We start from the raw sequence: 27,814 nt of genomic DNA, 5'->3' as shown, positions 1-27,814 counted from the left end.
ACCTTTTCTTTTTGTTAAATTAATGTAACATCATTCTTTTATCATTTAATGATTGCAAGTATTTAATTGTGGGAGAAAGGGAAACATTTAAAAGAAAAATAGAGACCATTTATTTATATTTTTTTTCACTTTTTTAAATCTCCAAGACATTGGAGACAGAAGTATATATTTAATTTAACCGAGGGTTGATTTCAGTAGAAGCTAAGATCCAGAAACATAAATTAAAAAAATATACAATAATATAATAATAAAAATAATAACAAAAAAACAAAAGAAAAGCAGCTGGCTTTTCTCCCAACTTTTCCCTTGTCTTCCCCTCGAAAGAAAACCCCCAAATTAAATCTCTGCCCCCCATCTCCATTTTCCTCACCACAACAACAACGTAACTTTTAGGAACAAGAAGAGCCAGTACAAGAAGAAGAAGAAGGAGGAGAAGTGGGTTTATTAATTAATTAAGAAATAAGCTGATGATTATTATTATTAATGTTGTCGTTGTAATGTTGTTGGAGCCAGGCAGAGAAAACTTGGAGGGTTTTCATGTCGGCTCTGTAATGGGTCTGAGTGAAGTGGAGGAGAGTGGACCAAGTGAAATCTGGATATATTCGTGGGTTCTGAGTGTCCACCAACTCCATGGGTGGGCTTACCACTTTATCATTTCTTGGACACAAAAAGAATGCCAGAGATTTCCTTGTTGTCTCGCTGTTCACCACCGCTCGGTGCAGGCAACTCTTGTATCTCCCATTTGACAGTGCCTTTCACAATCCAAAATTAATTCAATTCAACTGGCCGATAAGACATCTATTACTCGAAAAAAAAGACAAAATTTTCTTACTGGGTTTAGTTTAAAAATCAAAAGTAATAAATGTCAAATTTATAAGGATGGTAATTAATTAAGTAATTTATTATAGTCATTGTTAATGTATATATGGTGTTTTGTTTGTTTGGTTGTTGATTACCATGAAAGTGTCACCGATATTGACAACAAAAGCATCAAAGTTTGGGGCGATGAGTCTCCATTGATTGTCGACAAAAACTTGGAGTCCACCGACTTGGTCTTGGTGAAGAATGGTCAGAGAAGTTGGGTCGCAGTGAGGGCCAGTGCCCAATGTGAGATGCGGCTTCTGGCACGGCGGGTAGAAGTTGAGCCTCATTATCGAATCATTGTCTCTGAAGAAGTTCTTGAAGTACTCTCCTCCCACTCCAAGGCTCTTCCCCAGCAGCTCCATTATCCCCAGCGACAGCCCACTCATTGCCTCGCAGTACTCCTCGTAAACCCTCCTGTACACGTAACATCCAAAACAACACCAACATATTCAATTTCACAGACTAAACCAACGTACGTGAATAAACAACCATTCAATCTAAACGTCTAAGTCGATGGATTGGGTTGGATAAATTTAGTATCCCAAACAAAAAGCGCTGATATCTTTGTCAATTGGTGGTTTCGAGATGATTTTAGAATCCAATAACTCAAATGAGCATTTGACTAAAGTTTGTTAAATCGTAGGAGACTAAATTGGTGTGGGGTTTTACAGTGGGCGTACCCAAAGTGAGAGAATTGGTGGCCGAGTTTGGCGGAAAGGTAACGATAAACGAGGTGGGACGAGTTGTCGGCGGAGAAGCGGAAGGAAAGAGTTTCCTTCCAAGGGAGTTTGGAGGAGAAACGGACGGTGAAGCTGCTGGCGTAGCCACAGCTCTCGCCGGGCTTCCTCTGAGCCATCTGCTTCTGCGGCAGCGGCATCTCGAAGAATTGGTTCATGCACTCGTGGGCCTCCGCTATCAACTTCGGATCCACCCCGTGGTTCACCACCACGAAGAACCCGTGCTTTCTACACGCCTCGCCGACGAGTCGGACCGCCTCCTCCCCGCTCTCGCCGGATAGGAATCCCGACATGTCGATCAGTGGGACTTCCAGCTCCGGGCAGTGGGCCCCCGGCTTCTCCTCGTCCGGCCAGATGAACTGCCTAGGAATGCTGTGCTGGTGACGGAGGACCGACGCGTCGAACTCCACTGGATCGACGTCGTCGTTTTGGCCCACCTGCAACTGCATGATTCTTTAATTTAATTAACTTAAAAAAAATGCTCTAGAGAGAAAAATTAAAGAAAGAAGAAGTTGAGGTTATTCTGAATTGGTGACCAAATATTGGAATCTTTATAGGTAGCTCTTGCAGAAATGGGTCTTCTTTAACTTTTAATATTTGCACAATGGCCCTCCTCCTCCATTACAATCGACTGTTTGTCTTCTTTATAATATTGACAGGAAAGCGATCGATTCCCAATGGAAATTTGGCATTTCATGCTGATGCTGATGAGGAGAATTCTAACGTACCCCTACCCCACATCAATTCAAATCTTTTTTTTACCTTTTTTTTTTTTACTTTTTCTAATTTATTACGTCATATTATATATATATATTTTTTTTTTTGAATAAATAAATTATTTTTGATGTTTTCTTTAATTTCCTACGCAATTTTGTATATGTGATAGCTAGGTCAAGGCCCATTCTTGATCCACTTCGACCCCTATATTACTAAAGTTATACTAAGATATTCATATTTATTTAAGGGGTAGATTTCTAACTCTCTCCCTCTTTATGAACGAACTCACAAACAAAATTAAAAAATAAATAATAAAAAATAAAAAAAATTTAGGGTTGGTTTGGTTTAGCAATTTGAAATCTGTTTTTTTTTTATTCAAAATCACTTAATTGAATGGATTCCATGAGCAAATTTGTTTGACATATTTGTTTTTTAAAACTATTCTTAGATTATGTGATTGAGATAGTAGAAATTCTAAAAACAAATGTTTAATCCTGATTGATTCCAGGTTTTGAATTTTAAATAGGTAAAATCCGTATTTATAATCAAAAAATAAAAATTTTGATAAATAATAAACTCATTTCATTTTTTTAAAATTAAACCTTATAAAATATAGTATATTATAAATTATATAATATTGTCAAATAATTAGTTTACAAAACTTATAATACATATGTTAATAAATTAATTAATAATATTTTAGATTAAACTAAATATTAATCGGTAAAACTATATATATTATATATCAAACATTTTGAACGAATTTTTAAATAATTGAAATTTAATTTTTAGATATCTTCGTAATAAAGTCTATTATTTTTACGTTTATGCTCCATGATCACCAACCAAGCATACACCTAATTATTTTTATGTTTGCAGAAAAATTTGGCTAATAATTCAAAGATATTCTTAAACGTTATCCAGAAATAGAAAGACAAATGAAAACGAAAGACAAAATTAGGTTATTATAAAGCAACTTATTTTCTAAATATAGAATATTAAGACCAAAAAAGTGGCATGGAAGCCCAGCCTAAAAACTTGTGTTCAAACACCCTCCATAGTAGTTGCAATAATCTCTCTCCCCCTCGCGTTTGGTACAAATACAAATGGGTTTGTCCCACTTTCTTCTCCCTCACTTCCTTCTCCCTCTCTCTCAAGCTTGGGATAGGCAGGAATAGAGGTTAAATTTTGTGGGTCGTTCTTAGAAAAATTGACAACTCAATACTAATTTTGATGGGAGAGCCCAATATTTTTCTATAGTATTGGGTTTGATATTTATGATGGCATCTTTTTCTCTCTCCCATTTTTTTATGATCCAAAATTAACGTTGCGTGGTTAATTATACAAAGATTCACTAGATCAACAGCCACTTACTATATTGTAGTCAACGTGGCAGGATTCGTCTCTAAATGGGGAATCCCGAAGACTACGCATCCTTTAGAGCTCGAACCAAAGAGGTGGATATGCTCATTCAGCCACAAGCTCATTATATATGCCACAACCCACGGATGGTCTCTCTCCCTCATTCCCTTCCACCCTCTCTTTCTCTCTCGAGTTTGGATCGCGTTAAAGACAACGGTACCCCTAGTATCCAGAGTATCTCCACAGTGGCATGATATTGTCCGTTTTGGGTATAGACTTTGCTTTCGATTTTACCCAAAATATCTTATACCAATGGAAATAATTGTCCTTCCTCTTATCCTTTGCCTAGCCGATCCTCACAAACACAACAGACCCCACCGGATAGAAATGGTTTGAAGACTAACGATTTGCAACTGATCTTTTTATCTCTCTCTGTTTCCCCCACTCTCTCCCTTTCTCTCGAGTTTGGGATGAATAGAAAAATGAGTTTGATGACTTATGATTGCAATATCTCTCTCGTTTCAAAAGGTAAAAAAGAAAGAGACAAACAAATATATATGTTTGAAATCAATAAGATCTTCCCCGGGGTAGAAAATCTGCAGAAGCTTTTGATGCCATGAAACAGAGAAAAAACGATAATGAAAACAATGTACTATCTATAGTGTACATTGTCGGTTCCCCTCATCCAAATATATTCATTTACAATCATGTACCAACCTCAGTACAAACCCCTTTATACAATAATCCCCTCTTAATTTATTAAAGCACATTACATTGTCCATATAATATCAAACATTTCTCTTTCTTTTTTTTAATAAAAACAAAAGATACTAATACAGGGCTGGCTTGGCTAATATAGGCTACCAAACATGTACTATATCTGTCAATCCTTTCAGGTTCTGTCATCTATTATTTCACCCAATGTATATAACAACACAATAGGAAATTTTGGCTTCCACAACAAAGTTTGTAAAAAATACAGTGCATCCTAGGTGAATAATAATTGTTTTGTACCAGATCAATGTTTTTTTCCACCTTTTTTTCTCATTGTATAAACCCATCATTTCATGAAGATCTTGATGATTATCACGTTGGATTTAATCAAATTAAACTTTTAAATGGGTAACAACTAGAGTTGCAAACTATATATATTATATACATGCAGACTATCTCAACCCTATTAAAGTAGAGTGGATTGTTGAGACCCCCACCAAGAGAGTAATCGGAGGCAAAGTGACCAAGGAGCATCCCCATCACCTAACCCACCAAGAATATATGCATAAGAAAGCTTAGCAAAAGCGCAAGTAAGATTAGAAGCGTTGGTCACATCAATGATGTTAGTGACCAGGGCTTCAAGTCAAATTTTGGACGAGCAACTTTGGGAAAGAAGCATATTAGCTAGCTATAGTGGGTATGCAAACACGCCAATTTCATGTCGACACTCCTTTTACCGACTTATGATGTTCATGGGTGACATAGTTATAATGTCTTAGCAAGTACTTTAGGGAAAGGCATGGTGTTGGAGCACCCTTGGGCCATGTTAGAGGCCTAAGCAAGTCATCCCATGACACATGCGTGTGACATGGTGTGAACGAGTATTGCAAGACTAGTGTCTTAAGAGACTTCCTTTGAGAATGGGAACTCAAGAACAATGTCGTGTGATACAAGTGTGCTTACATTACACCTTGGGATGAAGGTTTCGATATAGCCCCAAACTTCAACATGTGGTATCTGCAAAAGGAGTTGTCATGGGCATAAGAGTCGTCATATGTATCAAATAGTGTTTGGAAGAAAGCATCTGATAAGTTCAATATGAGCTAGCTATAACATAATTAAGAGGCATAAATCAATTGATAGTACCCGATAAGCCTTATAAGCTAGTGCTTACCCGCTTAAAGGTTAGAACTCATCCCAATACGACAGCTGGGTGTAAAAGCAAGACAATTGAGTGGTCAGGACCAAGTGTTAGAAGTATAAAGATTGCTTCACGTTGGCTAGAGAGTGGGGTGATCTATGGTATAAGATTAGGATAATTATCTCTGTTCGTATGGGGTTTTTGGGTGAAACCAAAAACAAAGTCATGAGGGTTATTATGCCCAAAGTTAATGATGTCATACCACTGTTGAGATACTTTGACGTATCGTTTTCCTTAACATCCACGTAGTTGTGAACACTCGCTTGAAACTAAGTCCAAGATGGGCGTATCGTCATAACTAGTCATCTTTAGGGCTAGTTACGATTGGGGTAGGATCATGACACAAAACAGATACCGACCTATGAATTCTATAGAAGTATGGAAACCCCAAATATACTATGCTGCTTGAGCTTCCTAAATTCATTGTTGTAGATTAGCTACTTTTACCCAATTCTTTTATTCTATTGATTTTAGCTTCCGTAAGTTCTACAAGAATAAAGTTATCAATATTTATTCCTAACATATCATTCAAAAATTGTAATTGGTAATATTTTTCGAATGTATATGGAAACATGTAATCTCATTTACTATATAAAAAAATCTCCATTTTTCAAAAACCTCTTATAAATTTATTTTATTTTGCGTTTTATTCTAGTTACGAGAGATTGTTTCGGAGAAGATTCCTAGTATATATATACAAGTAAAGAACATCTTTTCTAGTCCAAAGTCTTTTAGGTAAAATAAAAATGAATTTATGCATTATTATATTCAACTATATTATACAATTGGAAAATGAGAGAGATGTCTCCATAATTGTACTAATACATGATGTAGGATAGATATATAAATTGCATGACACAACTACAAATCTGGATTTTAATGTCGGACAAAAAAAACATGAAGGAAATAATATCGGACAAAAAAAATATAGGAGAAACAATGTCGGACAAGGTAAAAAATGCGTCTCCATGGGTCTAGTCCGCCATCGTAAGTCTACTTTTAAGAGTAGTTTAGCTAGGAAGCTTTCAATTTCCCCTCACCCATAAGAATAAGAATAGCTACACAAATTAAGTTAAATAATTTAAATTAAGCTAGCTTTTCCATTTGGGTAGAATTAAGGAACGAAGGATCTAAGAAAACAAAAAGAGAAATGTCCAAAGGACTGAAAAGAACTTGCAAAGAAGAAAGCCAACCCTCATTTTGGAATGGGGAAACAAGAAAAGAAAATAGAAAAGACAAGACAATAGAAAATCTTGAATTTAAGGCTAAAAATAAGGAATATAATCTTCATATTTGTTATCTTCAAAGCATCCTTTGATTTAATTAAGACTCCAAAGTTAGTGAGTTGTTTTCAAATCTTGGATTGATTCAAAAAGCTGTCCTTTGAGGGCAAAGAATCAGAAATGATATGGCAGAGTACTCAACATATATGGTTGGATGAAATAATATAGAATCCATAGGATTGGACAAAGAAAACATGTTTTTGTCAAAAACAACAAAATCTCTCAATTTGTACTAGTACATTATTACTTGATATTGTAATCATTAATGGATCTGCAACTTCATTTTTTAACCATTCAATTATGGAAACTTCAGTCATATGTATTTGGCTTAATTCTCAAGCAACCCAACATCACTCTTTTGGTCTTAGCATATTCCCAAATACCAAAATTATATTTTGAAATTCTTTCATAACTTTGGATGTGATGTGAAATAATAAAATGTTTCAATCATCATAGTCACTTTGAGCTTAGCACATACAATATGGTTTTCTCTCTGCCATGATCCTTGGTATGGCTTACGAGTATTTACATATAACTATTAAGGACAATGGTAACCCTTGTATACAAGTATACTCGTAATGGTATGATATTGTTCGCTTTAGGCATTACCCCACGTCTTTGCTTTTGGTTTCATCCAAAAGATCTCATACCAATGCTGATAATTGTTTTCATCTATATATCATGGATCACTCTCTTTCTTAATCAATGTAAAACTTTATTTGCACACCTTACAACCCCAACCATATATAACTAGAGCAATAGATCCTCTCGAACTTGTGACTCTGAGTCTCAATTTTATCTAAAACTCTTCCCCTATAATTAGTTCCATCTCTATCATGATTTTTTTCATTAAATAATCTCCTAATTTGATAAAGACTCCTATTCATACAAAGAAATTAATTGTGTTATTCAAATACTTCACAAATCAATGAAAGCCTCAATAATTATTTGAGATACACATTCTCCAAACCGTTATAATATAGAAGCTCTGCTAAAAAAAATTTCCCCTCACACAGGCCATTAACCTACCAGACTAAAGTCTATAAAGTGTGTAAACAAAGTTCCATATTGGTTAAGGAAGAGAGTGATACATAGTAGGACAATTATCGTCGTTGGTTTAAGATCTTTTGGGTGAAATCAAAAGCAAAGCTGTGAATATGCCCAAAACGGACAATATTATACTATTATACGTGTAGATACTTGGGATACTTCTCAAGTATTCCTTTTTCGTTTTACAGGTTGTCGAATGATTGAGTATGAACTTTGACCTCCACTACACATGATCATCTGTGGGAAACTTTCTTTTTTTACAATTATTTTTATCTTTTCTAATGATTTCCGAACAAATTTGATGTCCCAAAAGTCAGACAAGAGCTCCCAACAACCTATCAACAATAATTCTTAAACAACTCAGAGAGGTAGAAACAAGTAACCTGTGTCACTGCTGAATTACCTTAACCACAAACGTCAGCTTGTATCATATAAAATTTGGAGGTTGGAAACTATTGAGCATGTGAGAACTAATAGAGATCTGCTACAAGATAGTTTCATAGTATCCCTAATATAATTGTAGAGCCAAATCTACTTGGAAAATTCCTCTTAATATAATTGTAATTGTAGAGCCAAATCTACTTGGAAAATTCCTCTTAATTTTGATGAACATGCCCTTCCATGCAGAAAGATTAAAGGAAGAAATAGCCATGGACATTTGTGGAACAATATATTCTAGAAAAATAAACAAAAAGCCTAAGAAGTGCCAGACACTTTAGTTTTGGGTAACTTGTTCGACGTGCCAGACACTCAGATATTTATTTGACACGTATGAAAAACTTGTTTGATCGATAGATGTGTGTCACATACAAGTTGTACAAAGTGAATATGGATCTGACGCTTGTTAGGCATGTATTGGACAAATGTTAAATATAAGAAATTAATAGACATGAAATAGTAATACAGGACAATATAATAAATTTTGGGAGCAAAGCAACATCCAAACTCATTTTTAAGCATAAAAATGTGCATAATATAGACTTTGAATTTCCTTCTTGTAAAAAAGGATATATATACTTTTAATAAATTGTACTTTTTAGTAAACACATCCTCTTGTTGCGTCGTATGTGACCTAGATTTTTAGAAAATGATGTGTCACTGTGTCCTAATCTTGTTGTATCATTTGTCTCGTGTCTATATTCGTGTTTTTTAGTAAACAGTCCAACAAATTCAAACCAATCCACGATGTCTGATCACAAGATCTAGGAGCTAAACAGTCCAAAACCATTGAATCTAGCTTTTTTTTTAATCATTCCTGTCTTTATTCACACATTTTCACTCGATAACTTTTTTTCATCATGTCATACGTATCTATTCGTTTCCATCTTATCATTTTTTAACCATTTTTCTTATTAAATTTGTTTCCATGGCCTCTTTTGATACTTGATTTTTAATTTTGTACGATGACTTTTCACTTTTTATGCTATATTAGAGTGTTCTGGCATGATTCTCACAAGCAAATCGGTTAAGTCTTGGGAGTTTTTTTTCCTAACCATGAAAAGTCAAACAAAAATCAAGGTAAAGTGGGGTCACAAGAGAATTTCATAAGAGAAATATGTTCATAAAAGAAAATTCATGGAAGAGTGGGATTGATGTGAAGTATAGGAACATACTTAGAGAACAACAAAGAAAAGACAAACTTATTATCCTTAAATGTAAGAAATTTATCAAGTAATAATTATATAATTATGAAAGATATAATATTGAATAACAAAAACCATACAAATATTATTTTATAAAATACGTTCATATACTTATATTTATTCATTAAATTTAAGATCCAATCAAACATTTAATCTAAAGTACATTTCCGAGAGGTTTTAAATTATGATCCAATTTCTCAAGACAGAATGCAGAAGAACCAACCAAATTTTTAAATGTTAAAAGTCTCAAATTCATGAAATTGTCAAGTTGAAAAGGCTATAAAAATACAAATATTTAAATTAACAAATAAATATTTCACACTTCCAAAATAAATTTAATGATTAATATAAATGTCATATCCATATTAATGACATGGATATTTTATTGATGTTTTTAAAATTGTCTATTCAATTTGCTATAATATGAAAATGTCAATTTATCACTCATATTTATGTCAAACCTATGGATACATAATTTATCAATGAAAATATGCAAACATGTTGACAAATATTTAAAATACCTGGAAGACAGTCAAAACAAGATGTACAAATTTAGCATACTAGACCAAGATATATAACAACATATCAAGTACTATGGTGTAAGTTTGGTTTTTTTTTTATGGAGCTCAAATTAATTAATAAAATAATACAGATTCCTCTTTGTAAAGTTTAAAATAATGCATCTCACGAAGCAACAGAATCGCATATTATCAAATGGGGGGGTACAAACGGAAAAATCCCCAAACATTTCAGAAAAATAATTAGAATTAAAAAGGAAATATCAAATAAAGAACTAATTACCACCTATAATCGCCAGGATTGGCCTCGTGCAACAGCTCTGTACTATACTCGCGTCTTCAAAAGGAACTCATCTTCTCTACAAAGTTTCCAATTCTCCCAACTCAGATTGTGGTTTTATTAGGAACACAAACACCCCTTACCAACTGCTTCCGCCACCAAAGCTTCGACCTTTTCCACCCGAATTACCCGAAAACCTGTTTCTTCTATCAGAAAATCCTCCCCGGCCACCTCCTCTTCCTCCTGAAAACCTACCACCACCATTTCTGCGATCACCGAATCCACCGCGACCACCACCTCCAAATCTTCCACCCCCTCTTGATTGCTCCCTATCTTGCAATTTTGGCAGCGTTTTCAACACCTCTAAATTCACATTCGCTGCATTTTCCTTACCTGTCAACCAAAAGGAATAGGGAAAGAATAACTTCAGAAACTGACTAAAAACCCTCCGTGCAACCAAGAAAAATCTTTAAATCATATATCACAACAGCTTTTAATGATGTGCCTGTCATATGGGTTTGATTTGTACAATATCATCCACAACTCTATTCTAAAAACGATAATGATCATAGAACAGAAAATAAAATGAAATGAAAGGGAAAGGAGGGGACGTAAGAGTTTTAAGGATGAAATAAAAGGGAGGGGACTTATAATTTTAAGGATGAAAATGACAACTTTCCTTTAAAAAAAAGAGTAATCAAAATGACTCAAATAATTACCAGCAAGAAATGCATCCAAATCTTCTGTTCGAACATCAAATACAGCACTGTATCCATCAGCGGTCAATGCCATACCCTTGACTGATTCTACCTTCTCCTCTGGCAAGAATCTCCTCAAGACACTGTAGGCAAATCTGTACATTTTCAAAAGCAAAGTTCATTAGTTTAATGGGATGTCACCTAGTTACAGTGGGAGAGAGAGGGAGATGAGGGAGGAAAAGTTCAAAGTTATATTCAATATGCAAGACATAAAATAAACACAGCTACAATCAAACGATTCGACTGCTTAACATATATCAACACATTAATTAATTCACTGAGATCACATTAACGATAAGAGTACTAATTCATCGGAATAAAAACAGCTAATTACAAAGAAAGGCATTGCAGTGACATCATTAAATCATAAACACAACTTCCAAATTCACAAGTATAGGACACATAGATGAGGGCAACAGCATCAAAGAAGTTAACAATAAGCTAAAATTAAGATTTCTCACGATGGGGAATAGATAGGCTTTCCAGCCTCGAGAATTAAAGTGACATGATTTTCCATTGACGTCAGAAGTGATCTACTCTTTATCTCCGTATAACCCTGCAGAAATACAATCAGCAAAAACTCAATAAGGTAAACATAGGTGAAAAGGTAAAATTCAACGTTTAAAAGCTTAAGATTACATTGTTTAGAGAGAAAAGATAACTCACAGAGAGCTTGGCAAGGGCCTTGGCAAGTAGCTCCACAGCAGTTAAACTAGAGCTATTCACCATTTCATCAGCGGCAGATTTGAACGGTGGAATTACACTTTTCCAATATGAAAAATGATCAGATCCAAGCATGGAAAGAAGAAAAATATCCATCAAAGTAGAACTTGAAATGAATATACCTGTCAGAGACTTGAGTTACTGATTCTGCGGCACTTGCTCCAGCAGATCGAGCTATATCAATTGGTTGAGGAGCAGACAAGTGCTCAAACTTAACACCAGATTCTCTTTCTATTCTGGAAATTCTTCCCGACTTCCTTGGATCATACAATGTCACAGCAACTCCAGTATTGCCTAAAAACAATGGTGGTGTTGTTAGAAAATCCAAATTTACAAACAGGTATATTGAGGGAAGAAACGCCAAACACAGAAATACCAGCTCTTCCTGTTCTTCCAGACCGATGAATATAAGCTTCTATGTCCTTTGGCGCCTCACACTGGCAGATTAATAATAAAATATAATATAATATTAAAAGAAAGCACATTTCAAAAAACTAAATTGTCACATTACAAATCAGGCCAAGCACAAACCTGAATAATTAACTGAACATCATTGATATCCAATCCACGTGCTGCCACATTGGTGGCCACTAATACCAGAAACTTGCCTGATCTGAACCCAGAAAGTGTAACCTATAACAAGTAGCGACAGTATAAAGACCAGACCACTAAACGGCTAACTATATCTATTAAGAAAACAAAGATAAAAATGAAAGGCTCCATTAATCTAAATATTCTACAATGAAGAATATCGTATGAAGGAAATAAAATGAGCTTTTAATTGTTACAAATTGATGAGGTAAATAAGCTTGAACTAGGTCCTATGGTGAATTTCCTATTATCATCCTACCTAATGAATGGTTCCTTTATAAAACTAAAACATCATTTTAGTACCAGACAAGGCTACTGGAAAAATGGCAACATAATGAATCCTTAAAAAAACTCATAAAAGTTCAATTATAAAATTACCGTCCGCTGAGACTGCTGTATATCTCCATGTAAGGCTCGTGCTCCTGGAAGAAGACCAGCAAGCTCTGATGCAGATTCCTTTGTCTCCGTAAATATAATAGTTCGACCTCCGCTGAGTAAATACAATCATGCAGCAATAATGAAGAGAACAATTCAATATTTTAATCACTGATAAATAATAATAATAATAACTAAATTCTTTCCATTCAAACAACTAACCTGCTATAGCATCGTATGATATCAGGAATAAGTCGAGACCTTTCTGAATCAGAACAAGGAATAACAATATGCCTAACATCCTTACTTGCCTTCATTTTCTCATTACCAACAAGATCTGCAGTTTTCTTATTTGCTTTAAGGAACCTGGAAGCAATCTAATAATGCAAAACACTTTATCAATGGAAGTTACAGAAGGAAAATACATCTTGCAGTCAATTTTTCAGCCATCTCATACAGCATGTTCAAAATTAAAAAGCTTGGAAACTGTATATTATTTTGGAATACTGACATCTTTCACCCAGTCTGGTAAAGTGGCACTGAACAGAAGTGTTTGAACTTTGTTTACATCCTCCACCTTGCCTACAAAATTCCCAAAAAAATGTTTTCCAATGTCAGTAAAAATAAATGAAAAGATAAAATTATCAAGAAATGAAGGCAAATATATTTCACTCTCCCAGTGGAGCAACAAATAATTAAGATTCCAAATCGTATACCGAGAATAAATTCAACATCATCAACAAAACCCATCCTCAACATTTCATCAGCTTCATCAAGGACCCGAAACTTTAACGACCGCAAATCAATATTGTTTCTGTTAATGTGATCCTACACAAAATTTGTAAAGGTATAAGTTAAGTCATCCAAACAAACACACAAGTTTTGCCATCCCATCATTAAACAAAATCAACAAATCCTTCCAAATTTTATTGTAAATGTCCACCTTTACACGACCAGGTGTTCCAACAACTATGTCAACCCCCCTTCTTAATTTAGTTTCTTGGGGCCCATAAAGCATTCCTCCACATAAACAGCAAGATTCCAATCCTAATGCATTACCATAAAATTTGAAGTCCTCGAACACCTAATCAAGACACAACTTGTCAAAATACTATAACCAGATCAAAACAGATGTAAGTAAAAATATCTTCAAACTGCACCTGGTCAGCCAATTCCCTAGTGGGTAAAAGTACTAGAACACTAGGAGACCTTCCATATCCAGTCAACGATTTAGAAGGCCCGTTTATTAAAGACTCCAAGATGGGCAAGACAAAAGCCAGTGTTTTACCCTGCACAAATGACATGAAGATAAATTTACATAACATAAATTTAGACAAGACAAGGTCTATCAAACAATGTACCGTTCAAATTACATTTAAGCTAAAAGAAAAATGTCTTTGTTGTAAAAAGCTCACATAAACTTTTTTTAAATAAAAATAAAAAGAATACTGAATGTTGCATGACTCGAAACTCCCAATATTAACAAGTGCAAACATGCTAGAGCCAAAAAAGTTGCCCTTCAGGTGGAAAAAAAATTACAACAGAAAACACAGGAAGAGTTTTCCCATGAGAAACAAATCAAGTTCCCTATAGAAAAAAATCCCGTCCATTTATAATTTATATTTTTGTTTCAGCGGCTAGTCTGAATCCAAATAATACCCTCTCTATGATTCACATTTAACAGTCTCGAAAGAACAATTATCGATTAATCAACCAAAAGAATAATACCTGTCCTGTTCTGGCTCGTCCAACCAAATCAGAACCGTCAAATACGGTGTCAAACGTCATGGCCTGAATCGGAAACAAAGAGAGGATACCCTTCTCCTTCAGCCTCTCCCTCAGCGGTTCCGATATCCGAAACCTAGAAACAGCATTATGGTCCTCAGCCTTCTCATCCTCAGCATCTTCGTCAGACTCGATCAACTTCACCTTCTTGCCGCTCTTCTTGTCCTTGCTGCTGCTTTTCAACCGCGAATTCACCGGCTCGCCCAACTCCGAGCTCGTGTCGCTCCTATCCTCGTCTTCAGCCACCTCCACGGCTTTTCGCTTCTTGCTCTCCTTATCACCCTTACTCTTCTTCTTCTTCTTCTTGTCCGAATGAACCAACTCGTCGCTGTTTTGGTCAAAGGCAGTCTCGGAAACTGGGGCTTCTTCCACAAGAGTTTTGTTCTTCATCTTCTTCTTATCCATAGAGACGCAAGAAAAGGTTGAGAATGCAAAAACTGTGGCGCCGAAACCGATCCGAACTGAGCTCCGACTCCGTTCGGTACGGTTCGACAATGGTTACGAAGATCAAGCGAAGGGCGGCGGCTAGGTTTAGGTTTAGAATGAAAAATGGCAGCAGAGGGAAATAACGAAAGAAAGAACAGTTATGAAGCGCGGCCTAGGGTTTAGCTTTGGAATGAAGAGGAATCGGGATTAAAATAGGACTTCAATTCTCACCTTCCTTCTTTGAAATTCATATATATTTTTTTTTCCTCGCCTGCCTTGGCTGGCACGTGCCGTCAAATAATTTTAATGATAATTTTTTGAAATACATTTTTTATAAATACATTATTATAACAATTACATTAATTAATGAATTTAAAATATGTTAGTAACTGTGATATTATATTATGGTAGAATTACTGAGTTTGTCCCATTTAAATATTCATTCTAAAAATATTTATCAGACAACTGAAACTCATATCACTTCTCACTTCTCTTCTTGAATATAAGATAAGTTCTTATCGACAAACATCTAAGTATTTTCCTATTCATTATTTGATTTGTTTTCAAAATACAATCAATTCTAATACGTTCGAAAAATGCAAAAAAAAAAAATTTAAATGGAGATTGCATGGAAAATTTTACATAAAACATAATAGTAAAATAAATAACTTTAAATAGAAAAAAAAAGCATGAAACTAATGCAGAAGTAAAAATTTATGCAAAGAAATAAACAAATGTACGAATTAAAATTAAATAAACAACAAAAAATAGAGAGTAAGAGATAGAATAAGATAAAACCTTCCACAATAAGTCTTTATTCACTTCTAACACACCATGCAACAAGTCACTTTTGCGGTATGATACCATTCATAATGAAGCAGGTCTGTTGGCTTAAATTTACAACATCGTCAGTCCATAAACATCACTGTTGAAGATTGTGCAACTTCTTAATGTTGATAACAAATTCAAGCTAGAAGATTTAAATACTAAAGTCCATCCTCTCTGTGTCATTATATTTTTTTAAGACATTTTCAAAATCTAAGCCAAATTGTAAAAACTATAAAACATAGTTTATAAAAATTTGCTTTTGAAATTTGACTAAGAATTCAAAATATGTTTATAAAAATGGTGAAAAACATACCAATGGAATTGAGCTGAAGTTGACATGATTCTTAAAAATAAAACAACAAAGAAGGGGTATTAAAATGAGGCTAAAACTAGAGATTTACCAAAATACTCCAACAATTTCTCTCCTTAAATAAGCAATCATAAGTAAACAAAACTTCGAAATTCTGCTGTTGAAGTAACTAACAACCAAAAATAATTGGTGGTAAGTCTCCATGGTTTTTTCCTTCATAAAAAAAATTGACAACTCTGAAAACTAAGACATCCTTTGAGCAGCTTCTTTGGCGAGCAGCTTCTCCTTTGCCTTAGTTTTAGCCTGGGACTTGGAACCCATGATTCCACCACCCCACTTCTTCCTGTACTCGTCGTACTTGTCGTTGAAATTAGCCTAAGATAAAAACAAAACAACAAAGAAGGTATCAAAATGAGCCTAATTCGTACTAAATAGTACAGCGGAATCATCTGAGCCTTATATGTAAACAACCTTAATAGCTTCAAGGATCCTGCTAAACTCGAGCTTATCTTCATTCTTTACAGTCGTCAAGCACAAAACTGATGCAGTCTTTTTATGAACAATCTGTTATTAAGACGGCAAAATTACAAACATTGGTCGGTACATGGCTTCAAGGGATTGAAAAATATCGTGCAAAAAAAAGATGCATAGTTACCGCTCCCAATCGTGCTTTCCCCTTCACAATGCAGTACGGAATTTCCATCTTCCTGCACAGAGCTGGGAGCCAAACAACCAACTCAATCGGGTCCACGTCATGTGCAATCACAACCAGTTGAGCCTTATTCTGAAAAGGAAGTACATCTTATATGGCTGATATACATATAGAGAATGTATCTGAATTGCAAAATGCAGTGCAGTTGAAAAGAGAGAATTTTCAAATGTATGGAATTTGAGAACACCTGCTCAATGAGGTAGGTAACATGGTTGAGACCGTATTTAACAACAATAGGCTTCTTGGCATCATGTGCTTTGCCTTCAGCCTCTTCCTGAGCTCTCTTTAAAAGACGCTCTTTTTTCTGAGCTTTGTCCTCTGGCCGATACTTCAAAAGCATCTTGAACAAGTTTGTCGCTGCATATACATGACAGACATTAACTTAAAAACCAAGACACTTTAGAACAAAGTTCAAGAAACAAAAAAAGCCAAAAGCAAAAGAGAGGCAAAATTACACTTAAAATCAAGCCAAAACCATAGATGATGACCAGAAGCATTCTGGAATCAGGTCAGGCACTATCACATTGTTCCAAATGACCAAAAGCAGGACACCATCGAGAAGATAAAGGGACATATTTACACTTCATTTACTGGGCACTAAAATTGAGGTTTATCTAAAGAGAAACAGCAAATTATAGCAATTCAATCATGAGAACTCCTAAATTACCCAAATTGTAAAAATGTATAAGCATAATCCAAGAAACCAAACAAGAAAGAAGGTTTGATCAAGAATCTAGACTCCAAGAGACTGAAGTTCACTACCAACTTCCAAAATAATCTTGCATTGTCAGTCAACTTCCAAGCAAACTTGTATTGTCATTGCCAATCAGAAATAATATCTCGAAGTAGCCAAACAAAACCTTCAAACAATAAGGTACGGAACTATTTATTTCTGTTTTTACCCTAGCAAAACATTTTACAGACCTCTATAAACTTAAGAGCAATCAAACAAACACTCGCTCCTACAAACTAGCAAAATTTATACCTAACTACAAGAGGAGTTTCAATTTGAAACTGGAAGAAGAAAAAGTGAGAAAATGTTTGAAAGAACAGCACTGGAAACGTCATAAACCCAAGAGGGCTAAAACTCGTAATTAACAAAACTATACAATAAGAACAATCTAAAACCTAACAATTGATATAAAAATTTCTTGACTGGTCATATAATAGACATCTGCGTTGTTCACCAAAGCTACTCAAGTATATTACCAAGATTCTTGTCTAGCGTCTTGGTGAACTGATTCAAAGCCGGCGGAACCTTCAGCCTCTGCTTGAGAATCCTCTTCTTCCTCTGAATTTGAACAGCCTTCGGCCATTTAACGAAGCGTGTGAGATCCCTCTTGGGCGGCAATGCCCCACCGATTCCAAACTGCTTCGGACGCTTCTCGAATAGCGGGTTCACCACCTTCTCCTGCAAACAACTCAACATTGTGATAAACCAAAAAAAACCCGAGAACTGGAACAAGAATAATACTATAGAAATCCAAAATCGATTACCGGCTTCTTCTTGGCCGAAGCCTTTCCAACAGCCTTCTTCGGTGCCTTTCAAGAGTACATAAAGGATCGTGTCAATAAACAAAGTGCAAGTAAAATGCAAATAAATGAAATCAGCATGAGATTTGACCTAGAATGAAAACGGATTCAGCAAAAAACCATGAATATAAGCTATCGAATCACAGATCGGCATTTGAGGGAGGAAGAAGGCGGCCTACCATTTTACGAAGTTCAGTGTGGGCGAGCTCGATGGAAACCGCTGCTTCACTTTGAGGCTAGGGTTTTAAAGGAGGAGGGAAACCATGGAAGTAGAAAAGGGAGGAACTAAGGATCCTAGGGTTTTTTGTTTTTTTTTTTCTTTTTAATTATAGTTTTAAGAAAATAGAAATTTCAGTTTTTTTTTTTTTTTAAGAAATAGAAATCTCAGTATCATCATATTTTGGCTAATTGTCGTTAAGCTATCCTCACGGTTATATAATAAAAATTATAATTTAAGTACTTTTCAACAAAAATGTGTGTTATTTCTTTTCTTTTTTTTGAACCAAACAAAAATGTGTGTTATAAATATAATGTTATTAAATTATTACTTTAATTATATTTAAAAGTGTTGGAAATTTATTTTTATATTATCATGCCCTTTCTTTAATATATAAATTTAAAAGTATGTCATGGAACTTAAATGATAAATAGTAAATTAACTAATTAATTATTAACTTATATATGAGAGATCTAAAATTGGAATATGAAAAATGGTTGTTATTTAATTTCTTTTGAATTTAACCGTTTTCACTAATAATAGTTAATTATGGAATTTAAAAAATTTTAGAATTCTCTGTAACTTTGTCCTCATCAGTTACTCATAAACTTTCTTCCACCATTTTTTAACCAATCCTTTGAGCTTATTTATTTATTTATTTTTATTATCTATCAAAGTTTGACGAGTACGATTTTACTTCAATGAAGTTCAAGATTATTGGAGGATAAAAATAGATTTGCCACGTGGAGAGTTAGGAAAGATTGACATGTAAGTGCTTTCTCCATAACCTTAGAGATAAATTAGAGAATACTAAAGATTCGAGCCATAGAATTTCTCAATTCTGACACAAGTTACTTATTAGATTTAATAAATACATTAGATCTAATAGAATTATTTTGCTGTATCCAGACTAATATCAATCCAACCCATTTCATGAATAAAATGTGACCAATTAACCAACCAACAAAACTACTTGTTACAAATAACATCTTGTTGTTGCATCGAAACATAGAAATGTTGACTAATCTGACTAACATTGAACTTGGTAAAATGAAATGGTTGAATAATTGAAAAATGAGATTATTCAGGAAGATGTCGCCAACCTTAAGGTAACCTGTAAGCTCGATTAAACTCCACTTGATCGAAGGCAGTGTCATACTCCGACCTCAAAGATCTAATAAACCGACTTTACGCAACTGATTTCAGACAATACAACTAAACGGTCAGAATTCGTTATTGTTTTCTACTCCCTATAAGTAAAAATATTCATTCTGACTCCACCTACGCAATCTAAGTTCGACTTGAGACCTAAGACCGTCCTCTTATTTAATTGAGAGTCGGAGTATTTGTTTTCTTTGTGCAAGTTTTCCACATCAAGCTCACTCCTAAGCTCGGTCATACCCGATATTACCAATCCTCAAGTTAAATCATAATTCACCAATGGTTATTATAAGGCTCTCTTGAACGGTTCGCAGAGGTCTTACCTGAAACTTAAGAGATATGGCGTGGCCAACCTTGAAACTCGACTTTAAGGTGACTTGTAAGCTCAGTCAAGCTCCACTTAGGTGAAGGTAATGTCATGTTTCGATCATACGAATCATGCACTAGATCCATCCAATTTGAAATCCAATGAATCGATTATTAACCCTCTTTTTTTAATGACTGTCATTCAGAGACAAGTTCGCGTTATTCTTATAAGAAATATCTTATTCAAAACCTCTTTATTCCAATGATCTTCATGAAGAATCCAATTGCTCCTTTCATGACCCACAATCATCGAGATTTGAGAAAGATGTTAAACTGAAGCCCCTAAACAAGGTCGCACCTAGGTAAAAACTTGACAGATTGATCTTATGCAATTGATTTCTTGATATCACAACTGAATGGTTTGAGATTGTTATCGCCCAACTCCCTATGAAGAGAAGCATTCATTCTGATTTCAAGTACCCAATCTAAACTCACCTTGAGACCTAAAATCATCCTCTTATTGACTTGAGCGTTCAGTGTTTACTTCATTTGTTCAAGTCTTCATCATCATGCTCGCTCCTAAGCTCGACCATACTCGATCTTACTAGTCCTTAAACTATATCAAAATTCACCATAAACAAATATGATGTTTGTCTATCAACTATAAGCAAAGCAAATATATTTTTAAAATGTATGTATTGATATAGGTTTTTTTAATTACTATTTCTTTGTTATTTTATAATTACTGTACTATCATGTTTTATTTATTTGTGAATATTATTTTTTATAAATAGTATTATTGCGTTTTTTACTTAAAATAGTTGTGCATTGTAACTCAATGTCTTATAGGTTCAATTTAATAATAATAATAGCATGTTTATAAAAGTATTTTTTTTTATTTTTCAAATAAAAATAGTTCAACCATATTATCTTAATTCAACCATAGTATCTTAATTATTCTTTTAAAAATTTACATAATATTTGAGATAAATATTACAACAAATACTTAGATCAAAATGACAATTTTTTTATGTGAGACCATAATAATTTCTAGCAAACTACCATAAAATTTATAATCTATCATACAATAACTTTTTTAAACATTTTTTTAAATACAGCCGTGGGGTGAAGAATTCGGGGTGAAGAATTCGAAGTCACGACCTTCCGTCGGATATAGATGTCTTAACCTATTGAACCATGATAGGGTTGACATTTCTCATATAATAACTTTATTTAAATGAAATTATTTAAAGTTTTGATTTTTAAAATATAATTATGATTTATTGATAACAAAATATTAGGTAGGTCAATATAAAATATTAACAATATTGTGAAATAAAAATGACATAAATTAATTGTAGTTATCAATAAAATTCAACATGGCTATAAGACATTTCAAGAATAGTAATCTAAGAAGAATAATATGTGAATCGTCTTAAATAGAGTGTAAAATATTAGAATTAAAGTTTATCCTACATCAGAAAAATAGAAGAAGGGAGCGTGATCCAACATTATAAAAGGAGCACATGACTTTAAGTCTAATATATCAGCTCTGCTTAACTGAGCGGTATTTGCTTTGAAGATAAATCTGTGTAATTGTAATAATTGTTCACATAGCGAATTTCCCTTTGTGGATCACAGTTTTTTATTCGATTTGGAGTTTTACACATTAATTTTGGGGTTTATTTATTTTATTGTTTTCTTTAAGTTCCTTAGTTATTTTATGTCTATTCTTATTGTAGAAATAGAAGATTGAATCTATATCGTGGATTCGAAGTTTACACGAATTTCATGTGCGATGAATTTGAATAATAGTGTTTATCAACAGATCATCAAATGTGAAATTTTATTTCAGGAGACAAGTGTGCAACCAGGATATTGAAATTGTTTGTTACTATTATTTTTTTTATTGTTCTTTCATAATTAGTGTTTTTTTTTAAATTATAAATACATAAATTAGTTTAAATTTTAATAAGATATAAATTGTGTTGTAATGATTGATTTGACCCATATTTCATATTTACATATTATTTTTATCATTGTAAAAAAATGCATAACTATATATATATATTACAAAACTAATTTGAGATATTTCATATATTTTTTTATTTAAAAATTGTTTAATTTATAATTGTAATAATTTTGATCTTGTATTTTTTTTGTTTGCAATTACACTAATTATAAATAATAAAATAAATGTATCAATTTGATAAAGAACTTATTAGCATCTTACACATTATTTATACTCATTATTTAGAGATTGGAGTTCCAATCTCTTATCCATGTATTTATCGTACCAAAAAAAATATCATTTTATAAATTTAAAGTACATATTGACTTAGTTTGATAAAATATTTTAATCAATTTTTTATTATAATAATATTAAATAAACTAATATATTAAAAAGTAAAACCATTGTTGTCAAAAAAAAAAAGTAATAATCATGGGAAAACAAATTTAACTACCTTGTCCAACGAATTTGTATCTAATAATACAACTTTTCTTATAATCATCAAATATGATAAATTAATTATTATTAATAGAATATGTTACAATTTAAAATTTGATTAATAATCGAATTAATTTTATGCCATTTTCTATTATATAAACATTGGTTAAATTTTTATATTAACCTATCTATTATTCAAAAAATAAAATATATATTTTATAACTAATAATTATTTTTAAACTTTTCATCCAAATTAAACAAAAATATTATAAATATTATGGGTATTTATTAAAAATTCTAATAGAAACGTATAATAAAAAAGGATTGAATATATCATTTTAAATTAAGTATTTTTTTCTTCTAGTGTTCATCTCAAATATTATGTAACTTACATAAAAACATTTATGATTGATTTTAGAAATACAAGAGAAAACAATTTCTAAAAATATGCAAATCAGTGCATGCACAAATTTTTTATATATAAAAAATAATATTAACAATATAAGAATAACGAAAAATAAACACACAAAAGAAAACCTAAAACTTTTTGGAACACTTTTGCTAATAGCACTTTTTCTCTACATAAAAAAATAATAAATATTTGAAGTTGTAAAACAAGGAACAATTTTAATATCAAATAATATGAGGTTTCAATTGAGAGCACATGTGAATAGTAGTAAATTGTAAGTTCATAATTTAGGCAAAACGTGATAATACAACTTATACAGCAAAATTGGCGTCCAAATAGAAACTCTCCATAATTTCCTGCCTTGAATAGGTACTACTCGTAGGGTAATGAACAAACTAGATCACTCAATCCGATAAACTTAAATCTGAAAAGAGAAAAGACTTAAGTTGGACAAGAACTCATTACCGACTCCTAAGCCATCCTTTGACATCCTCTGCTTTTCACCAATCTAGTGTTGGCCTGTAGATTCCTAAGACATCCTTTGAGCAGCTTCCTTGGCAAGAAGCTTCTCTTTTGCTTTGGTTTTGGCCTGTGACTTTGATCCCATGATTCCACCGCCCCACTTCTTCCGGTACTCGTCGTACTTGTCGTTGAAGTTTGCCTTAACAAACAAAACAATAGCAAAAGTATCGAAGTTAAGCTCTACTCGGAGTTACTAGTCAGGTGTAGCATCTATTATAGATGTGCTAGTCTCACCTTGATAGCTTCTAGGATCCTGCTGAACTCCAACTTATCTTCATTCTTGACCGTTGTCAAGGACAAGACGGATGCAGTCTTTTTATGGACAATCTGTTAAGGCTGAAAGTAATCAAGCAATTGTCTGTGGTTTCATAGGATTGGAAAATAATTGTAAGGGGAAGAAAACAGGTTACCGCTCCCATGCGTGCTTTTCCTTTCACAATGCAGTATGGAATTTCCATCTTCCTGCACAAGGCTGGGAGCCAAACGACTAACTCGATCGGATCGACATCATGTGCAATCACAACCAGCTGTGCCTTGTTCTGAAAAGAAAATATATTTCATTACACAGTCAGTGAGGAGCATGTTTGATTCCATAAAGTATAACAGTCGAAGAGAGTAAATTAAGTCACGTGTATGGTATAAAAAAATACCTGCTCAATGAGGTAGGTAACGTGGTTGAGACCATATTTAACAACAATAGGCTTTTTGGCATCATGTGATTTGCCTTCAGCCTCTTCCTGAGCTCTCTTTAGAAGACGTTCTTTTTTCTGAGCTTTGTCCTCTGGCCGATACTTCAAAAGCATCTTGAACAAGTTTGTCGCTGCGTATGCATGACAGAAATTCAACTCAAAACCAACACTCCAGACACTTTAGAACAAAGATCAAGGGGAAAAAAAAGTAAAAGAGAAAGGCAAAATTACACTTAAAGTCCAGCCAAAACTATGATGATGACCAGAAGCATTCTGGAATCAGGTCAGAAACTATCACATCGTTCCAAGAAACCATTGAAAAGATAAAGGGACACACTACAGTTCACTCACTGGGCACTAAAATTGAGGTTTATCTAAAGAGAAACAACAAATTACAGCAATTCAGTCATGAGAGCTCCTAAATTACCCAAATTGTGACAAGGAATAAGAATAATCCAAGAAATCAAACAAGAAAGAAGGTTTGATCAAGAATCTACTCCAAGAAACTGAAGTTCACTACCAACTTCCAAAACAATCTTGCATTGTCGGTCAGCTTCAAAGTAAACTCGTATTGTCATTGTCGATCAAAACATAATATCTCAAAGTAGCCAAACAAAACCTTCAAACAATAAGGTACGGAACTATTTATATCTGTTTTTACCTTAGCAAAACATTTTACACACATCTATAAACTTAAGAGCAATCAAACAAATTATCGCTTCTATAACCTAGCAAAATTTATACTTAACTACAGGAGTTTCAATTTGAATTCGAAAGTCGAGAAAGTGAGAGAATGTTTGAAAAAACGGCATTGGAAACGTCACAAACCCAAGAGGGCTAAAAGTCGTAATTAACAAAACTATACGATAATAACAATCTAAAACCTAACAACTGATTTAAAAAATTTCTTGACTGATCATATGATAGGAATCTGCACTGTTGACCAAAGCTACTCGATTTTATTACCAAGATTCTTGTCGAGGGTCTTGGTGAACTGATTTAAAGCCGGCGGAACCTTCAGCCTCTGCTTGAGAATCCTCTTCTTCCTCTGAATTTGAACAGCCTTCGGCCATTTAACGAAGCGTGTGAGATCCCTCTTGGGCGGCAATGCCCCACCGATTCCAAACTGCTTCGGACGCTTCTCGAATAGCGGGTTCACCACCTTCTCCTGCAAACAACCCAACACTGTGATAAACCAAAGCAACCGAGAATGGAACAAGAACTCAAACTATACAAACGTAAAAATCGTTTACCGGCTTCTTCTTTGCTGAAGCTTTTCCAACAGCCTTCTTCGGAGCCTGTCAAGAGTACGAAAAAAAGAAGATCATGATTCAAATAAAATGCATATAAACAGCATGTGATTTTAACTAAAATGAAAACGAATTCATATCTGTAAACACTAGAACATGAATGTAGGCTACCGAAACAGACGGGATTTGAAGAAGGCCTACCATTTTCGCAGCTCAGTCTGGGCGAGCTCGATGGAAACCGCAGCTTCGCTGAGATAGATACAGGAGGAGGAAGCCGTGAAATAGAAAGGGAGGAACGAAGGAAAACAACCCTAGGGTTCTTTTTTTTCTAATTTTAATAAAATATAAAATTCAATATTATTTTTATGGCCCAACCAAACGTATCGATAATTAAAAATAAAATTTTGGTAATCTAATCTTTTTAAAATTCTCAATTCTATTTGGTCAAAAAAATCAATTCTATATTTAAAATTTTAATTCCAGTACTTCCATACAACATTTGTCAAAATCTGTTTTTTTTTATAGCACAAAATCTGTTAATAGAAATATAATGTTATTAAACTACTATTCAAATAAAAAAATAATGCTATTCAACTATTAATTTAATGATATATATTTAAATTTATTGGTAAAGATATGTTATACTATTATTCCCTTCCTTTAATATATAAATTTAAAAGTATGTCATAAAAAATCAATAAATAGTAAATTAATAATTGGCTACCAAATGACATGCGATATCAAAAGTGGGAATATGAAATGCGGTCGTTGTTTAATTTCTCATGAATTTTACGATTTTTACTGATAATAACTCTTTTTTTTATTCAAAATCTCATGATGGTCATTTACCTCATGAATTAGTAATTATTTTGGGTTTTCGAAAACCAAATGTTGTAGAATTAGACGATTGTCTCGTGAGATTAGTCGAGGTGTGCGTAAGTTGGTTCGGACACTCACGGATATCAAAAACAAAAATGCACTAATAATAAATCACGGTAGAATTTCAAAAGTCTTAATTTATAAGCAAATTTCCATGGGTCAACTGGCTTCCTGGTTGCCGTGGAACCACTCACTCCATTGTTTGGCATATCTTGATTTTTATAATTTTTTTGATTCTTATATACTTTTTGCGAAAAGAACAAAAAAAAACCATTCATTCTAAATATGTTTATTCATTTAAAATAAGTAATTTTTTCTATTTATGTATAATTAAGTTTATACCACACGAAGTGTAGTTGGAGCTTTGCAGTATCTCGTGTACACCATGCCTAAAATTTCACGTATTATTAATAGACTAAGTCAATTTCTTTGTAGACTATCAACAGTTCACTAGCAAGTAGTGAATATGGTATTACAATACCTAAAAATAATTCCATTTATATGGTTTGTTTATTCCAAAGTCTAATTTCTTGTTGTATTTTCTTATGTTGATTGCGCACGTAACGTTGATGATAAAAAATCAACAGTTGTTCATTGTGTATTATTTAGTAATTATTTAATTTAATGGTCCTCCAGTAAGTAACATATAGTGACAATGCTAGTAACTCTCTCATTTGAGGATGAATGTTGAGATGTCTTGTTAAAATTAACTACAGTTTTATTTATTAGTTGAGAAGTGAACTCACAACCTATTGGTTTGATGTATATGCTAATTACCGCTGAGTTATGCTCGCTTTGACTGTTGAGAAGTTATTTATTTATAAATTATTGTTACTTATAATGTGTAGTGCCTTTATCCCACTAAGTTAGTGGTGTTGGTTGAATTAGTGACCTGAAAGTTAATAATCTTCAATGTACTTAATCAATAGTAAAGAGATTGGGCTCTCCAAACAATTTATTTGTTTTGATATATTTTTTTATCTACTTTTGTAGTCTCTATCAATTTATTTGTTTGGTTCAGTATTTCGTATCCCTTTGTGGCGTTGGAAGCCCTACAATTTAATGTCGTTTTTATAATTTCCACGATTTAGATAACACAATTTGAAAGCTGTTTTTGAAAACAAATATGTCAAACATATATCGAGTAACAAGAAATCAAATTGCATGTCAATTTGACATTTAATGCTTGCATCTTAACTATCATGGGATAATTTTTCATTTGCCTGATGTTGAAGTCAAGGTTGGGTCAAGAAAACTCATTTGTTTATTTGAGTGTGAGAGATATACCAACAATAAAATAGATACTATTGATAACAATAGCATAGATATAAATAGATGCTAGTAATAAGGGAGATACGATATCTTTACCTCATTTTTATGGTTGGGAAAGACAATTTTTGTGTAATCGTTTGTTTCCTCTTCTGATTTTATCGTTTACATGTATGATTAGCCATTTTATAATTACTGTGAGATTTGTTTATTATTTGTCTAATGTTATATTTGTCTACTAAAGAGTTAAAGG

At 33.4% G+C, this 27,814-nt stretch overlaps 4 protein-coding genes and 1 pseudogene across 5 annotated transcripts; 1 reads left to right on the top strand and 4 right to left on the bottom strand.

Moving 5' to 3' along the window:
• Positions 1–221: 221 nt before the first annotated feature.
• On the bottom strand, positions 222–2,139 carry LOC111023125 (gibberellin 20 oxidase 1-D). Its single transcript, XM_022300481.2, has 3 exons — positions 1,545–2,139; positions 957–1,278; positions 222–752 (listed from the first exon to the last, which is right to left on the bottom strand). Exons 1-3 carry the CDS (start codon positions 2,048–2,050, stop codon positions 453–455), a joined length of 1,128 nt encoding a protein of 375 aa, XP_022156173.1. The 5' UTR covers positions 2,051–2,139; the 3' UTR covers positions 222–452.
• An 8,022-nt stretch (positions 2,140–10,161) lies between these two features.
• Positions 10,162–15,242, bottom strand: PRH75 (DEAD box RNA helicase (PRH75)). Its single transcript, XM_022303299.2, has 14 exons — positions 14,545–15,242; positions 13,977–14,105; positions 13,760–13,900; positions 13,533–13,644; positions 13,328–13,398; positions 13,039–13,193; positions 12,820–12,931; positions 12,382–12,483; positions 12,227–12,287; positions 11,973–12,144; positions 11,794–11,890; positions 11,589–11,683; positions 11,089–11,222; positions 10,162–10,762 (listed from the first exon to the last, which is right to left on the bottom strand). The coding sequence occupies exons 1-14, from the start codon at positions 15,004–15,006 to the stop codon at positions 10,509–10,511; spliced, it is 2,097 nt and encodes a 698-aa protein (XP_022158991.1). The 5' UTR covers positions 15,007–15,242; the 3' UTR covers positions 10,162–10,508.
• Positions 15,243–16,225: 983 nt separating this feature from the next.
• Positions 16,226–16,968, bottom strand: LOC111024515 (large ribosomal subunit protein eL8y). The gene is made up of 3 exons (XM_022302216.2): positions 16,821–16,968; positions 16,637–16,729; positions 16,226–16,540 (listed from the first exon to the last, which is right to left on the bottom strand). The coding sequence occupies exons 1-3, from the start codon at positions 16,866–16,868 to the stop codon at positions 16,409–16,411; spliced, it is 273 nt and encodes a 90-aa protein (XP_022157908.2). The 5' UTR covers positions 16,869–16,968; the 3' UTR covers positions 16,226–16,408.
• A 117-nt stretch (positions 16,969–17,085) lies between these two features.
• On the top strand, positions 17,086–18,286 carry LOC148211069 (uncharacterized; annotated as a pseudogene).
• Positions 18,287–23,214: 4,928 nt separating this feature from the next.
• LOC111024505 (large ribosomal subunit protein eL8y) lies at positions 23,215–25,758 on the bottom strand. Of its 2 annotated transcripts, XM_022302209.2 has the most exons (7): positions 25,615–25,758; positions 25,417–25,461; positions 25,130–25,331; positions 24,125–24,294; positions 23,885–24,013; positions 23,709–23,801; positions 23,215–23,613 (listed from the first exon to the last, which is right to left on the bottom strand). In XM_022302209.2, the coding sequence occupies exons 1-7, from the start codon at positions 25,615–25,617 to the stop codon at positions 23,482–23,484; spliced, it is 774 nt and encodes a 257-aa protein (XP_022157901.1). In that variant the 5' UTR covers positions 25,618–25,758; the 3' UTR covers positions 23,215–23,481. The 2 variants fall into 2 exon arrangements, with proteins under 2 accessions (XP_022157901.1, XP_087981158.1); XM_088125032.1 differs by lacking the exons at positions 24,125–24,294; positions 25,130–25,331; positions 25,417–25,461; positions 25,615–25,758 and having other exon boundaries at positions 23,885–24,032.
• Positions 25,759–27,814: the final 2,056 nt, after the last annotated feature.

Source organism: Momordica charantia, assembly GCF_013281855.1.
Source record: "Momordica charantia cultivar OHB3-1 chromosome 6 unlocalized genomic scaffold, Mcharantia_2.0 BLBB01000006.1, whole genome shotgun sequence".
NCBI lineage: Eukaryota > Viridiplantae > Streptophyta > Magnoliopsida > Cucurbitales > Cucurbitaceae > Momordica > Momordica charantia.
The sequence above is the reverse complement of the archived record's forward strand: the minus strand, read 5'-3'. Positions and strand labels throughout refer to the sequence as shown.

Excerpts from the sequence above, each read along its gene's own strand:
- LOC111024505 (XM_022302209.2), bottom strand. Across the intron at positions 25,332-25,416 it reads CTTCAGCAAAGAAGAAGCCG|GAGAAGGTGGTGAACCCGCT; the intron begins GTAAACGATTTT and ends GGTTGTTTGCAG. Across the intron at positions 24,295-25,129 it reads GACCCTCGACAAGAATCTTG|CGACAAACTTGTTCAAGATG; the intron begins GTAATAAAATCG and ends ATGCATACGCAG.
- LOC111024515 (XM_022302216.2), bottom strand. The coding sequence starts at position 16,868 with ATGGAAATTCCGTACTGCATTGTGAAGGGGAAAGCACGATTGGGAGCG. Across the intron at positions 16,730-16,820 it reads GGAAAGCACGATTGGGAGCG|ATTGTTCATAAAAAGACTGC; the intron begins GTAACTATGCAT and ends TCTTAATAACAG. Across the intron at positions 16,541-16,636 it reads GGATCCTTGAAGCTATTAAG|GCTAATTTCAACGACAAGTA; the intron begins GTTGTTTACATA and ends TTTTTATCTTAG.
- PRH75 (XM_022303299.2), bottom strand. The coding sequence starts at position 15,006 with ATGGATAAGAAGAAGATGAAGAACAAAACTCTTGTGGAAGAAGCCCCA. Across the intron at positions 13,645-13,759 it reads GAACACCTGGTCGTGTAAAG|GATCACATTAACAGAAACAA; the intron begins GTGGACATTTAC and ends AATTTTGTGTAG. Across the intron at positions 12,484-12,819 it reads TACAGCAGTCTCAGCGGACG|GTTACACTTTCTGGGTTCAG; the intron begins GTAATTTTATAA and ends TACTTGTTATAG.
- LOC111023125 (XM_022300481.2), bottom strand. The coding sequence starts at position 2,050 with ATGCAGTTGCAGGTGGGCCAAAACGACGACGTCGATCCAGTGGAGTTC. Across the intron at positions 1,279-1,544 it reads CACCAATTCTCTCACTTTGG|GAGGGTTTACGAGGAGTACT; the intron begins GTACGCCCACTG and ends TTACGTGTACAG. Across the intron at positions 753-956 it reads ATATCGGTGACACTTTCATG|GCACTGTCAAATGGGAGATA; the intron begins GTAATCAACAAC and ends GGATTGTGAAAG.